The 13862-nt window shown below is 37.0% G+C and overlaps 1 protein-coding gene across 3 annotated transcripts in view; it reads right to left on the bottom strand.

Annotated features, from left to right (window-relative positions):
* Nucleotides 1-13862, bottom strand: part of ATP7A (ATPase copper transporting alpha) — a 132210-nt gene that overhangs the window by 61922 nt on the left and 56426 nt on the right. For all 3 annotated transcript variants that reach the window (XR_011434725.1, XM_005614286.4, XM_014728991.3), the window contains exon 2: nucleotides 6378-6515. Coding sequence is in view for 2 of the 3 variants with exons in the window: in XM_005614286.4 (XP_005614343.1) it covers nucleotides 6378-6497 (120 nt within the window). In the remaining variant the exon portion in view is untranslated. The remainder of the gene's footprint in view (nucleotides 1-6377; nucleotides 6516-13862) is intronic.

Genomic DNA, 13862 nt, shown 5'->3' with positions numbered 1-13862 from the left:
ACTATTTTGAAATCTCTAAAGAATAAATGGGTAAAAATTAATGTTTAGATTAAGAATAATTAAAAGGCAGAGCTCCCGTAAGTATTTGATCTGAAGAAACACAAAATATTCTAGTTCCAATTTAATGATTCATCCACTTAAAAATATAATGAGCTTCTGATTATTAGAAAGAACCCATCAGATCCCTAGTTTTAAATCTTATGCTAAATCTAATGTCCAGTTGGACAAAGCTCCCTTTAGAATATTAACATCTACTTTGGGTAGTGTATCAAAAAATTTATCTTTTGCATGTAGATCTGAACTAGTCAGAAGAAAACCATTCTAGGATCAATGTAAGCTGATCAAATTCCAAAGTTGCATTACCTTTCTACCATCACTGTATAAAAGCAAAATTATAGAAAACTTCCAGTAAATAGAACCACCACCAATATAAAGTTGTTTTAATGATGCTGAAAATTAAAATAATATATTAAAATAGTAAGTACATTACATACATGAGAACACAACTCAGTTAAAAATGACATATCTCAGGAGTGACTCGTTAAGCCCTGGCAGTGAAAATACACATGCTCAAGAGTCAGCAACTCATAGTACAGTATTTAAGAAAAAGCATCCATATATTACTGTCATTATAGTAGGAATCCCAAACTTCTGGCAAGAAGGAGATATTGCTATTTTCTTTGGACCCTTAGATACAAGTTAGACAGAAACAGGGGAGAATAGGTGGGGAATAAAACTGAAGGAAGCATGGGAAAGAGTGCTGAAATGAGCTACACTCCAAACAGTGCTAAGAATCCTGAAAAATGACAAGGAAAAACGGGGGTGAGGGGGCTAGCAAAAAGGCCTGGAAATGGTGTAGAAATATACTAGGGAATTCCAATTCACTACTCAGGGGACCTCTACCTTAACAAAGTACAACAGGCAGGAAGGCCTAGATCAACTCTTAGAAGCATCAACAAAACACATTATCAAATTCAAATGATGAGAATGTCATGAAAATGAAGAGCAAGGATTCTCCTGGGTGATGGGTACAAGGGAGGTTCCTTGTATTAGGCTCTCCAGTTTTGTGTATGTTTGAAATTTTTCATTAAAAGTAAGTATTCTTTGACCAAATGGGGCTTATCCTGGGAATGCGTGGCTGGTACAATATTTGAAAATCAATGTATTTCACCATATTAACAGCCTAAAACGGAAAAATAATATGATAATCTCTAGATGTAGAAAAAGCACTTGAAAAAATTCAAAATCCATTCATGATTAAAAATAAAAACTCTCAGAAAACTAGGAACTTCCTTAACCTGATATGGGGCATCTACAAAAACCTTACAACTAACACAATGCTTCATGGTGAATGACTGAATGTATTCCCCCACGATCAGGAACATCTCCACCCTCACCATTCCTATTCAAAATTATCATGGAGGTTCTAGCCAGTTCGATAAAGCAAAAAAAACAAACAAAACACATACAGACTAGAAAGAAAGAAAACTGTTTTTATGCCCTGATGACATAACTGCTTATGTAGAAAATCCCAAGGACTGGAGTGAGGCGATACCTCATTGTAGTTGATCTGCATTTCCCTGATAGCTAATGATGTTGAGCATCTTTTCATATGCCTGTTGGCCATCTGTATATCTTCTTTGGAGAAATCTCTGTTCAGATCTTTTGCCCATTTTGCAACAACAATTTTGAACACAATTGTTGGAGAGGGTGTGGCGAGAAGGGAACCCTTGTTCACTGCTGGTGGCAGTGCAAACTGGTGCAGCCACTATGGAAAGCAATATGGAGTACCCTCAGAAAATTAAGGGTAGATCTACCATATGATCCAGCTATTCCACTGCTGGGTATTTATCCAAAGAACTTGAAAACACAAAGGCATAAAGATACTTGCACCCCTATGTTCATTGCAGCATTATACACAACAGCCAAGACTTGGAAGCAACCTAGGTGCCCATTAAGGGACGAATGGATAAAGAAGATGTGGTATTTATACACGATGGACTACTACTCAGCCATAAGAAATGACAAAATCCGGCCATTTGTGACAACATGGATGAACCTTGAGGGTATTATGCTGAGTGAAATAAGTCAGAAGGAGAAAGTCAAATACCATATGATCTCACTCATAAGTAGCAGATAAAAATGACAAAAGAAAAAAAGACACATAGCATTGGAGATTGGACTAGTGGTTACCATTGGGGAAGGGGGGAGGGGGGAGGCAAAAGGGGTGATTAGGGTCACACGTGAGGGGATGGACTATAATTAGTGTTCAGGTGGTGAACATGATGTAATGTATACAGAAGTTGAAATATGATGTACATCCGAAAAAAAATAAAAATTAAAAATAAAGAAAGAAAGAAAGAAAAATAATAAAATTGAGAAAGAAAATCCCAAGGAATCTACAAAAAAAGCTAATAGATTTAATAATTCAGTTTAGCAAAAAGCTCAGGACACAAAATCAACATACAAAAACCAATGGCATTTCTATATGGTTGTAATGAACAACTGAAATTGAAATTTAAAAAACAGTACCATTTAAACATCATTCAAAAACAAAGTATTTAAATATAAATCTAACAAAATATATGCAGGATCTGCATGTTGAAAACTATTTGTTGTTGTTAAGTGCCATCTAGTCAATTCCGACCCCTAGTGACCCTGTCTACAGCACAGCAGAACCCTGCCGGGTCTTTTTGTGCCATCCCCTCTCCTTCCAGCACTATATGAGACAATGCTCCACTGCTATTCATAGGGTTTTCATGGCCAACTTTTCTGGAAGTTGGTAGCCAGGTCCTCCTTCTTAGTCTGGCTTAGTCTGGAAGCTCTGCTGAAACCTGTCCACCATGGGTGACCCTGCTGGTATTTGAAATACCAGTGCCTAGCTTTCAGCATCACAGCAACAGGCAGCAGCCACAGTATGACAACTGACAGTGAGTGGTGTGGTTCCCTGACAGGAAATGAACTGGGGAAGTGGCAGTGAGCACCAAATCTTAACCACTAGACCACAAGGGCTGGCTGCTGAAAACTATAGATCCCTGATAAAAGAAATCAAGGAATATCTAAATAAATGGAGAGATATATCATGTGTACAAATTAGAAAACCAAATATTAATAAGAAACTAATTCTATCCAGATGAATCTACAGAATCAACACAATCCTAGTCAAAATCTCAGCAGATATTTTTGTAGAAACTTATAAACTGATGCTAAAATTTATATGGAAAAGGAAAGGAACTATAATAGCCAAAACAATTTTGAAAAAGAACAAAGTTAAGGAATCACACTGCCTGATTTTAAGATCTATTATAAAGTTACAATAATCAAGACTGTGTGGTATTCACTGGCCAAAGGACAGACACACGGATCAATGGAACAGAACAGAACATACGGAAATACACCCAAAATATATATGGTCAATTGATTTTCAACAAGGTGCACCTTCTCGATGGAGAAAGAACAGATGTTTCAACAAACGGTGCTGCTTGGAACAACTAGACATCTATGTAAGAAAAATTAACTTCAACTCATCTCTTACAACGTATACACATTAATTCAAAATGGATCATAGACCTAAATGTAAAACCTAAAATGATAAAACTTTTAGAAGAAGATGAAGGAGAAAAATCTTTGTGAACTTGGGTGAGGCCAAGATTTCTTAGATATGACACCAAAAACATGATCCATAAAGGAAAGAAGTGGACAAATTAGAATTCATCAAAAGTAAAAACTTCCACTCTGGAAAGGACACTTTTAAGAGAATGAAAGACAAGCCATAGGCTGGAAAACATATTTACAAAACACGTATCTAAGAGAAAAGTTATATCCAGAATATATAAAGAATAATCAAAACTGAATAATAAGAAAGCAAAAAGCCCAGCTAAAAATTTGACAAACGGTTTGACAGACATTTCACCAAAGAAGGTATACAAATGCCTAATAAAACACATGAAAAGATGTTCAACACATTAGCTATTAAGGAAATGAGAATTAGTGTGATACCACTACATACCCAGTAGAAAGTCTATAACTAAAATGACTGATAATACAAAGTGTCGGAGAGAATGTGGAAAAAGTGGAATTCTCAAACATTGCTGGGGGGGAAGACAAAATAGTACAGCCACCATGGTAAATCATTTGCCAGTGTCTCAAAAAGTTAAACATATACTTACCATGTGCTGGAACAAATTCAATCCTAGGAATCTGCCCAAGAGAGACTAAAACATATGTCCAGACAAAGACTTGTATGTGAACATTCAGAGCATTGCTTTTCATAATCACAAAAAAGTGGAAATAATCCAAATGTCTCTCAATGAGTGAATGGGTAAACAAACTGTGGTACATCCACACAATGGAACACTCAGCAATAAGAAGGAAAGAACCAGTAATACATGCAACGGCATGGGTGGATCTCAAATGCATAATGCCAAAGTGAAGGCAGTCGGACTCAAAAGGCTATATACAATATGATTCCATTTATATGGCAGTTTTTAAAAAAGCAAAACTTACAGGGACAAAAAATAAGTCAGTGGTTATGAGGGTCTAAAAGTAAGGGGGAAAGATGACTTCAAAGTAGGGTTACCAGATTTAGCAAATAAAAATGCAGGACATCTGGTTAAATTTAGATTTCACTGGGTTTTAAATTTAAACTCTGGGGGTGGGACCCAGCAATTCATGTTTCCCAAGCCTCTAGGGGATTCTCACGCTGCGGTTTGAGAACCACTGCTCACTATACCTGTCACTGGCAAAAAGACCCATAGGAAGCTAATATAAAGAGAAAGGGGCGATTGAGCCTATTCGATCAATCAATTCACCATCATCAAATATTAACTAACAGCCAAAGGGTGTCTGGTAGGTTCTCTGAGAAGAGACTATAACACTGATTCTCAACTGGGGGCAATTTTGCCCCCTGGGGACATTTGGCAATGTTTGGAAACATTTTTGGTTGTCACAAGTGGGAGGAGAGGCTACTGGCATCTGGTAGGTAGAGGCCAGGGATGCTGCGAACCATCCTCCAAGGCTCCAAGGCATAGAACAGCCCTCCACAACAAAGAATTATCCAGGCCAAAATGTCAACAGTGCTGAGGTTGAGAAACCTCGACTATAGCATAAAGATTAATCAAAACATTGTTTTTTACTCCAAAGGCTTTAAAATCAAACCCAATTTTATGAACATGGAAATAAAAAGATAATGACAAGTAAAACATAATTCAAGGTTTCTCATACTCAGAAATACTAGAATTATTCTGAGGAGAATTTATAGACTAGTGATACAGAGCTAAACAGCAATTTGGTAGTAGAAGGCACCTTTATGCTGAAATACCAGGCTGCTTTTTTCAAAAGTTACATGAGAGAATAAATTGGAGATGCCAAGTTTGAGAACTATATGCAAATTAAAATGCATCTGTAGACAATGTATGACCAGAAAATACACTGGCCCAAGAATCATGGAACTTGAGTTCTAGTTTTGCTTTGGTGTTAGGTAGCTGTGTAATTTAGCACAAGTGACTTCATTATCTGGGCTTCAGTCTGCTGATCTGATCTGTAAAATGAGGGGGTTAGACTATTTAAGTCATATCGAAGACCCCTTGCAGCTTTAACATACTAGGCCTATGTCAAAAAATGAGCACAGGAAACATTCGAGTATAGTTTTTACAGGATATGAGGGGGCATGGTATCATTATGTTTCCTTTGGGGTAGTCTTGTGTTGACTTTGGTACTTTTGGTTCTTGTGTTTAGAAGGTGCTAAACAATGCTGCTTACCTTTTCTTATTTATTTATAATAGTTATATTAATAATTCATGTTCATTGCAGAAAGAATATACAGATAAACTACTCTTTTTTACTAAGTAAGATTCTGAGATGAATTATAGCAAGAATGTGCTAAGATGGTCTAACAAAAGTCAATTTTATTTTTGTAATTACTCAAGTGAAAATGTTTAGAAAGTGCTGTTACAACTTGTGTGCATATGCTTAAGGAAGATTACATTATTATTTAACATAATAATTGTCATGCTAAAAAAGAGAAAGACATTCCACAACCCTTTCTCAGAGAACATATATTTTAGTTCAGTATGAAATTAAGAGTAATAAAAAGTCTATCAGCATCTCTATACTTACAAAACATAAATCTATAAATACACAACTATAATAATGCCAAGATTCCATCTTCAGATGTTTTTAAATTGAAAAAATACATAATTTCTTATTTGTTTATAAAAAGAGAAGTGAATGGGCCAAAAAAAACCTTATTTAGCTTTAGGGTTAGAAGTATGATAGCCTTTATTGCCAAACGTGTCAGCGTGTCTGCTTCTCTTTCAGTGTTAGAAGAATTCCAAATAATAGCATTTGACTTCACTAATTTCCAAAGAGTAACTTACTTTAATGTGATGGACACCACTCAGTTTTCCAATCTGCTGCTCAATCGTCCAAACACAGGAACTACACGTCATCCCCTCAACAGAGATGGTGACAGAATTCACATCCACACTTGGATCCATTTTGCTTTCTTTACATTCCTATTAGAAACAATGAACTCATTAATTTCTGCCATGAAAATAATTCTTCCTCAACTTTCTCCCCACCTCCCCAATTGAAAATATACCTCTAATAAGATATGGTCAGCATTCTGTACTCTCACCTCATTTTACTCCCACCTTGGGGCCTTTGCTTTAGCTATTCCTTTGGTTTCGGACTTTCTTCTTCCAGATATCTGCATAGCAAATGTCTTCACCTCTTTCAGCTCTTTACTCAAATCTAACCTTTTTAATGTGTCATACACTGACCACGCTGTTTAAAATTGCAACCCACATCCCTTCCACATGCACATACTCTGATTCCCCTTATCTCTGCTCTACTTTTTTCTTTTCTTCGTAGAACTTATCACCTTTTAATATACTCCATAATTTACTGATTATGTTTATTCCTTATCATCTGACTTCCTGTGGTGGTTTTAAAATGTATTCACAAATTCTTCCCTATTCCTTCCTTCAAGAAGTGGAATTTAACTCCTTTCCCCTTGAGTGTGGCCTGGACTCAGTGACTTGCTTCCAACAACTAGAACGTGGTGGAAGCGACAAGGTGTGATTTCCAAGACTAGGTCATAAAAGGCACTACGGGAAAGAGGGAAAAAGTCCTTGTGGCTTCCTTCTTGTCCTCTCTCTTGAATTACCCGATCTGCAGGAAGCAACCTGCCATGTCATGAGGACATTCAAGCAGCCTTATGGAGAGATTCATGTGACAAGAAATTGAGGCCTCCTGTCAACAACCAGCAAAGACCTGAAGCCTCCTGCCAACAGCCAGATGAGTGAATCATCTTGGAAGCTGATCCTTCAGACTCAGTTAAGCCTCTAGATGCCTGCAACCCCAGCCGACATATTGACTACAACCTCATGAGACCCTGAGTCTGAATGATCCAGCTAAATTACTCCAAAATTCATGACCCACAGAAACTGTGAGATAATAAATGTTTTGAGCCACTAAATTTTACGGTAATTTGTTACACTGAAATAATTAATGATTATACTTCCTACCAGAATGAAAATTCCATGAAGGCAGGAATCTGCTTTTTTCACTGATATTGGTTTGAACCAAATGAAATTGCCATTGTTGCATATCAAAATAGTCGAATATTGGCAATTTCATATAGATCAACCTAATATATCCTATGGAACATGGTGAGGGGAACTGAGTGGGAATAGGGTAGGAAATAAGGTGAAAAAAGAATTATCAGTGTATAAAATTTTGTACTTTTTTAAATTGAGATATAACTGACATAAAACATTGTGTAAGTTTAAGGTGTACAGTGTGTTGGTTTGATACATTTATATACTGCAATATGATTATCACTGTTAGCAAACATCTCTATCACATCACTTAATTATCATTTTTTTGCGGTGAGAACAATTAATATCTAGCCTCTTTTGTATCCTTTGAATTTTGTACCATGAGAATTTATTATCTATTCAAACACAGACAAAGACACACATACATATGCACACAAAAGCATGATGGACCTGAAATACTAGAATACAATAAGATGTATATGAGTTTGTAGTTGAGGCATTCTAAGATCTTTGGTCTTGTCTAGAATGTATACAGAGAAAGAGATAAACCTTAGATTTTGTTAAGAATAACATGTTAAAACTTTAAGGGTGAGGGTGACATCAGCATTATGGTGGAGTGAGCTTTCCCCATAAACTCTCCCCTCAAAGATACAATGAAAAGGACATTCATATTCCAACAGAGGACATCACACAACACAAAAGATGTCTCAGAGACCCACACAGCCATACATAGGAAGGTGGAGGTGCTGGAGGTCCCCCACCAAGGAAGTGGAATGAGGTAAGAGAATGCTTCTCTTCCTCCTCAAAGGACAGCAACCCAGGGATTGTGCACAGCCTCTGAGAGGAAAGCAGGGAGGGAGCAGTGGCCCTCTGCAGGAACACCATAGATATCCGAGGTCCCTCGCAGCCCAGGGGAAAGCCTCCCACAGAGGTGACTAGCTATTGCAGGGGTGTCTTCATCAAGCCAACACCTCAGGAGAGCAGATAGCAAGGGCAGACTGAGAAGCCCCCAAGGTTGGGCAGGAGAAAGAAAGCACCCCTCCCCCCAACCTGGGGCCCAGGCCCAGCATCTGGGAGCTGTCCCATGGATCACAGTGGGCTCAGAATATGCAGCTCTTGACTCTCACCCAGTAGCGACAGGCGGAAGCAGTGATCAAATACTACTACAATGTGGAAGCACAAATCCATGCTGCCTAGCAGTATGAAAAAATATATTAAATCTCCAGACCGGAAAGAAAATGACAATCACCCAGAAATCAATCATGAAGACACAGAAATCTATAATCTAAATGATGGAGAATTCAAAATAGCTATCATTAAAAAACTCAACAAGTTAAGAGAATGCAGATAGACAATTCAACGAGTTCAGGAGCTACTTCACAAAAGAGATTGAAACTATAAAGAAAAACCAATCAGAAATACTGGAGATGAAAAGCACAATGGGTAAGATAAAGCAGAATATGGATTGCCTGAACAGCAGAGCTGATATCATGAAGGAAGGAATCAGCAACATTGAGGATAAAAATATAGAAATGCTTCAGATGGAGGAGGAGAGAAAACTAAGACTAAAAAGAAATGAAGAAAGTCTCCAAGAAATATCCAATTCAATTAGAAAATGCAACATAAGGATTATAGGTATTCAAGAGGGAGAAGAGGAGAATGGAGCAGAAAGCTTGTTCAAAGAAATAAGTGGAGAACTTCCCAAACCTGGGGAAGGAGATGGACATCCACATAAAAGAGGCTATCAGATCTCCTAACTATCTCAATGTAAAAAGACCTACTGCAAGGCATATTGTAGTGAAGCTGGCAAAAATAAAATCACTGAGAAAGAAAAAAATACTATGGGCAGCAAGTCAGAAGAAAATAACTTACAAAGGAAACCCTATCAGGCTTTCAGTAGAAACCTTACAAGCTAGGATAGAGTGGAATGACATATTTGAATCTTTGAAAGACAAAAACTTTCAGCCAAGAATACTCTATCCAGCAAAAATATCCTTCAGATATAATTGAGAAATAAAAACTATCCCAGATAAGCAAAAGCTAAGGGAGTTCATTGCCACAAGATCCTCCCTACAATAAATCCTCAAGAGGACCCTCATACCGGAAAAAAAAGAAGCAAAGAGTTATAAAGCCCTGAGTAAGGAGACAAATAGGTAGACAAAATCAGAAAATTGTAGCTATCCATCAGATCAGTTTAGCAAATACTCAAGTAAAACATTAAAGATAAAGGGAAGGAAAACACCAAAAACAAAGAAAAGCTTGTCATTTTAACCACAAACTCACAACACAAGATGGAATAAGATGTGACAAAAACAACTTAGCAGGGGAAGAGGAAAGGAACTGAATCAGCTTAGTCTAAGGAAACAAGAGGTCATCAGAAATTGGACTATCTCATCTACGAGATCTGGCATACAAACCTCACTGTAACCACTAAACAAAAAAGTAAAACAGAGACACAAATGACAAATAAAGAGAAAACTAAGAAATCCAGCATAAAAAACTACCTAACTGAATTGGTAGTCCAAAATGCACAGGACAGGAAACAAAGGAAATGTACGAGAACTGGAAAACAAGCAAAAAATGGTAGCATTAAGCCCTCATCAAAAATCAGTCTAAATGTAAATGGAGTGAATTCTCCAATAAAAAGACACAGAGTGGTGAGATGGATTAAAAAACAAGACCCAACAATATTCTGCCTCCAGGAAACACACCTCAGCTCCAATGACAAACACAGACTCAGAATGAAGAGATGGATGACGATACTACAAGCTAATTGCAAACAAAAGAAAGTAGGTGTTGCCACACTTATACAAAGTAGACTTCAAGAAGAGAGATAAAGAGAGACAAAAAGGGGCAGTATATAATGATCAAAGGGATACTCTACCAAGAAGATGTAACACTTATAAATATATATGTACCCAACAGAGGAGCACCAAAGTACATAAAGCAACTATTAACAAATCTAAAAGGAGACGTTAACAACAACACAATAATAGTAGGGGAACTCAACACTCCACTGACATCAATGGATAGATCATCCAGACAGAAAGTCACCAAGGAAACAGTGGAATTAAATGAAAAACTACATCAGATGGACTTAATAGTTATATATCGAACACTCTATCCAAAAACAGCAGAATACACATTCTTCTCAAGTGCACACGGAACACTGTCAAGGACAGATCATATGCTGGGAAACAAGGCAACCGTCAATAAATTTAAGAAGATTGAAATAATAACAAGCATCTTTTCCGACCTCAATGCTATGAAACTAGAAATTAACTACAAGAAGAACGCTGGGAAAGGGACAAAGATATGGAGACTAAACAACATGCTACTGAACAACTAATGGATCACTGAAGAAATTAAAGGAGAAATCAAAAAATATCTGGAGACAAATGAAAATGAAAACATACCATACCAACTCATATGGGATGCAGCAAAAGCAGTACTAAGAAGGAAAATCACTGCAATACAGGCTCATCTTAACAAACAAGAAAAATCCCAAACAATCTGAAACTACACCTAACTGAATTAGAAAAACAAGAATAAACAAAGCCCAAACTCAGCAGAAGGAGGGAAATAATAAAAATCAGAGCAGAAATAAATGCAATTGAAACAAAAAAGACAGTAAAAAGGATTAATGAAACAAAGAACTGGTTCTTTGATAAAATAAACAAAACTGACAAACCTCTAGTCAGACTTAACAAAGAAAAAAAGAGAGAAAGCTCAGATAAACTTATAAACAAAAGAGAAGAAATCATAATGGATAACACAGAAACACAAAGGATTCTAAGAGAATACTATGAAAAACTATTTGCCAAAAGATTGCAAAATCTAGAAGAAACGGATAAATTCTTAGACTCTTACAACCTCTCAAAGCTGAATCAAGAAGAAATAATCTGAATAGATCAATCACAAGTAAACAGATTGAAAGAGTAATCAGAAGCATCCCAAAAAATAAAAGTCCAGGACCAGATGGATTCCCTGGTTAATTCTACCAAACATTCAAAGAGAATTTAATACTTATCCTTCTCAAACTATTCCAAAAAGTTAGGGAAGACAGAACACTTCCTAATACATTCTATGAAGCCAACATCACCCTGATACCAAAGGCTGACAAGGACAAGACAAAAAAGGAAAACTACAGGCCAATATCGCTGATGAACATCAAGGCAAAAATCCACAACAAAATATTGGCAACCGAAATACAGCAACACATCAAAAAGATCATACACCATGATCAAGTGGGATGCATACCAGGAACACAGGGATGGTTCAACATCCACAAATCAATCAATGTGATACACCACATTAACAAAATGAGGAATAAAAATCACATGATCATCTCAAGAGATGCAGAGAAAGCATCTGAAAAGATGTAAGAGCCATTTATCATTAAAAAAAAGTCTCAACAAAATGGGGATAGAAGGAAATTATCTCAGCATAGTAAAGGTCATATATGACAACCACAACCAACATCATATTCAACGTGAAAAAACTGAATGCCATCCCTCTGAGAACATGAACAAGACAAGGGTGCACACTCTCACCAATGTTATTCACACAGTACTGGAGGTTTTAGCAAGAGCAATTAGGGAAGAAAAAGGAATAAAAGGAACCATAATAGGCAATGAAGAAGTGAAACTCTCTGTTTGCAGATGACATGATTTTATATATAGAAAACCCTAAAGAATCCATCAGAAAACTATTAGAAATAATCAACAACTACAGCAAAGCTGTAGGGTGCAAAATCAACTTACAAAAATCAGTTCCATTTCTATACACCAGTGTCGAACTAGTAGAAAGAGAAGTCAGGAATGCAATCCCATTTACAACTGCAACAAAAAGAATAAAATATCTAGGAATAAATTTAACCAAGGAGGTAAAAGACCTATACAATGAAAACTATAAGACATTATTGAAAGAAATCGATGATTACATAAAGAAATTAAAAGAGATTCCATGCACATGGATCAGAAGAATAAATACGGTTAATATGTCCATACTACCCAAAGCAATCTACAGATTCAGTGCAATCCCAATCAGAATCTCAATGACAGGGGCTGGCCCCGTGGCCGAGTGGTTAAGTTCACGTGCTCCGCTGCAGGCGGCCCAGTGTTTCGTTGGTTCGAGTCCTGGGCGTGGACATGGCACTGCTCATCAAACCACGCTGAGGCAGCGTCCCACGTGCTACAACTAGAATGACCCACAACGAAGACTATACAACTATGTACTGGGGGGCTTTGGGGAGAAAAAGGAAAAAGATAAAATCTTTAAAAAAAATTTTTAAAAAAAGAATCTCAATGACATTCTTCATGGAAATAGAACTAAGAATCCTAAACTTCATATGGGGCAAAAAAGACCCCAAATAGCTAAAGCAACCCTGAGAAAAAAGAACAAAGCTGGAGGCATCACAATCCCTGATTTCAAAATGTACCACAAAGTTACAGTAATCAAAACGACATGGTACTGGTACAAAAACAGGCACACACATCAATGGAACAGAACTGAAAGCCCAGAAATAAAACCACACATCTACAGACAGCTAATCTTCGACAAAGGTGCCAAGAACATACACTAGAGAAAAGACAGTCTCTTCAATAAATGGTGTTGGGAAAACTGGACAGCCACATGCAAAAGAATGAAAGTAGACCATTATCTTACACCATACACAAAAAGAAACTCAAAATGGATCAAAGACTTGAAGGTAAGACCTGAAACTATTCAACTTCTGGAAGAAAATGTAGGTAGTACACTCTTTGACCTCGATCCTAAAAGGATCTTTTCAAATACCATGCCTTCTCTGACAAGGGAAACATAAGAAAAAACAAACAAGTGGGATTTCATCAGACTAAGGAGCTTCTGCAAGGCAAAAGAAACTAGGATCAAAACAAAACAAGTCACCAGTTAGGAAAAAATATTTGCAAATCATATATCTGACAAGGGGTTAATCTCCATAATATATAAGGAACTCACACAACTGAACAACAAAAAAACAAACAACCCGATCAAAAAACAGGCAGAGGACATGCACAGACATTTTTCAAATGAAGATATACAGACGGCCATTAAACACATGGAAAAGATGTTCAACATCACTAATCATCAGGGAAATGCATATCAAAACTATACTAAGATACCACCTTACACCTGTTAAAATGGCTATAATCACTAAGACTAAAAATAACAAATGTTGGAGAGGTTGTGGAGAAAAGGGAACCCTCATACACTGCTGGTGGGAATGCAAACTGGTGCAGCCACTATGGAAAACAGTATGGAGCTTCCTCAAAAAACTAA

Source organism: Equus caballus, chromosome X (assembly GCF_041296265.1).
Source record: "Equus caballus isolate H_3958 breed thoroughbred chromosome X, TB-T2T, whole genome shotgun sequence".
NCBI lineage: Eukaryota > Metazoa > Chordata > Mammalia > Perissodactyla > Equidae > Equus > Equus caballus.
The sequence above is the reverse complement of the archived record's forward strand: the minus strand, read 5'-3'. Positions and strand labels throughout refer to the sequence as shown.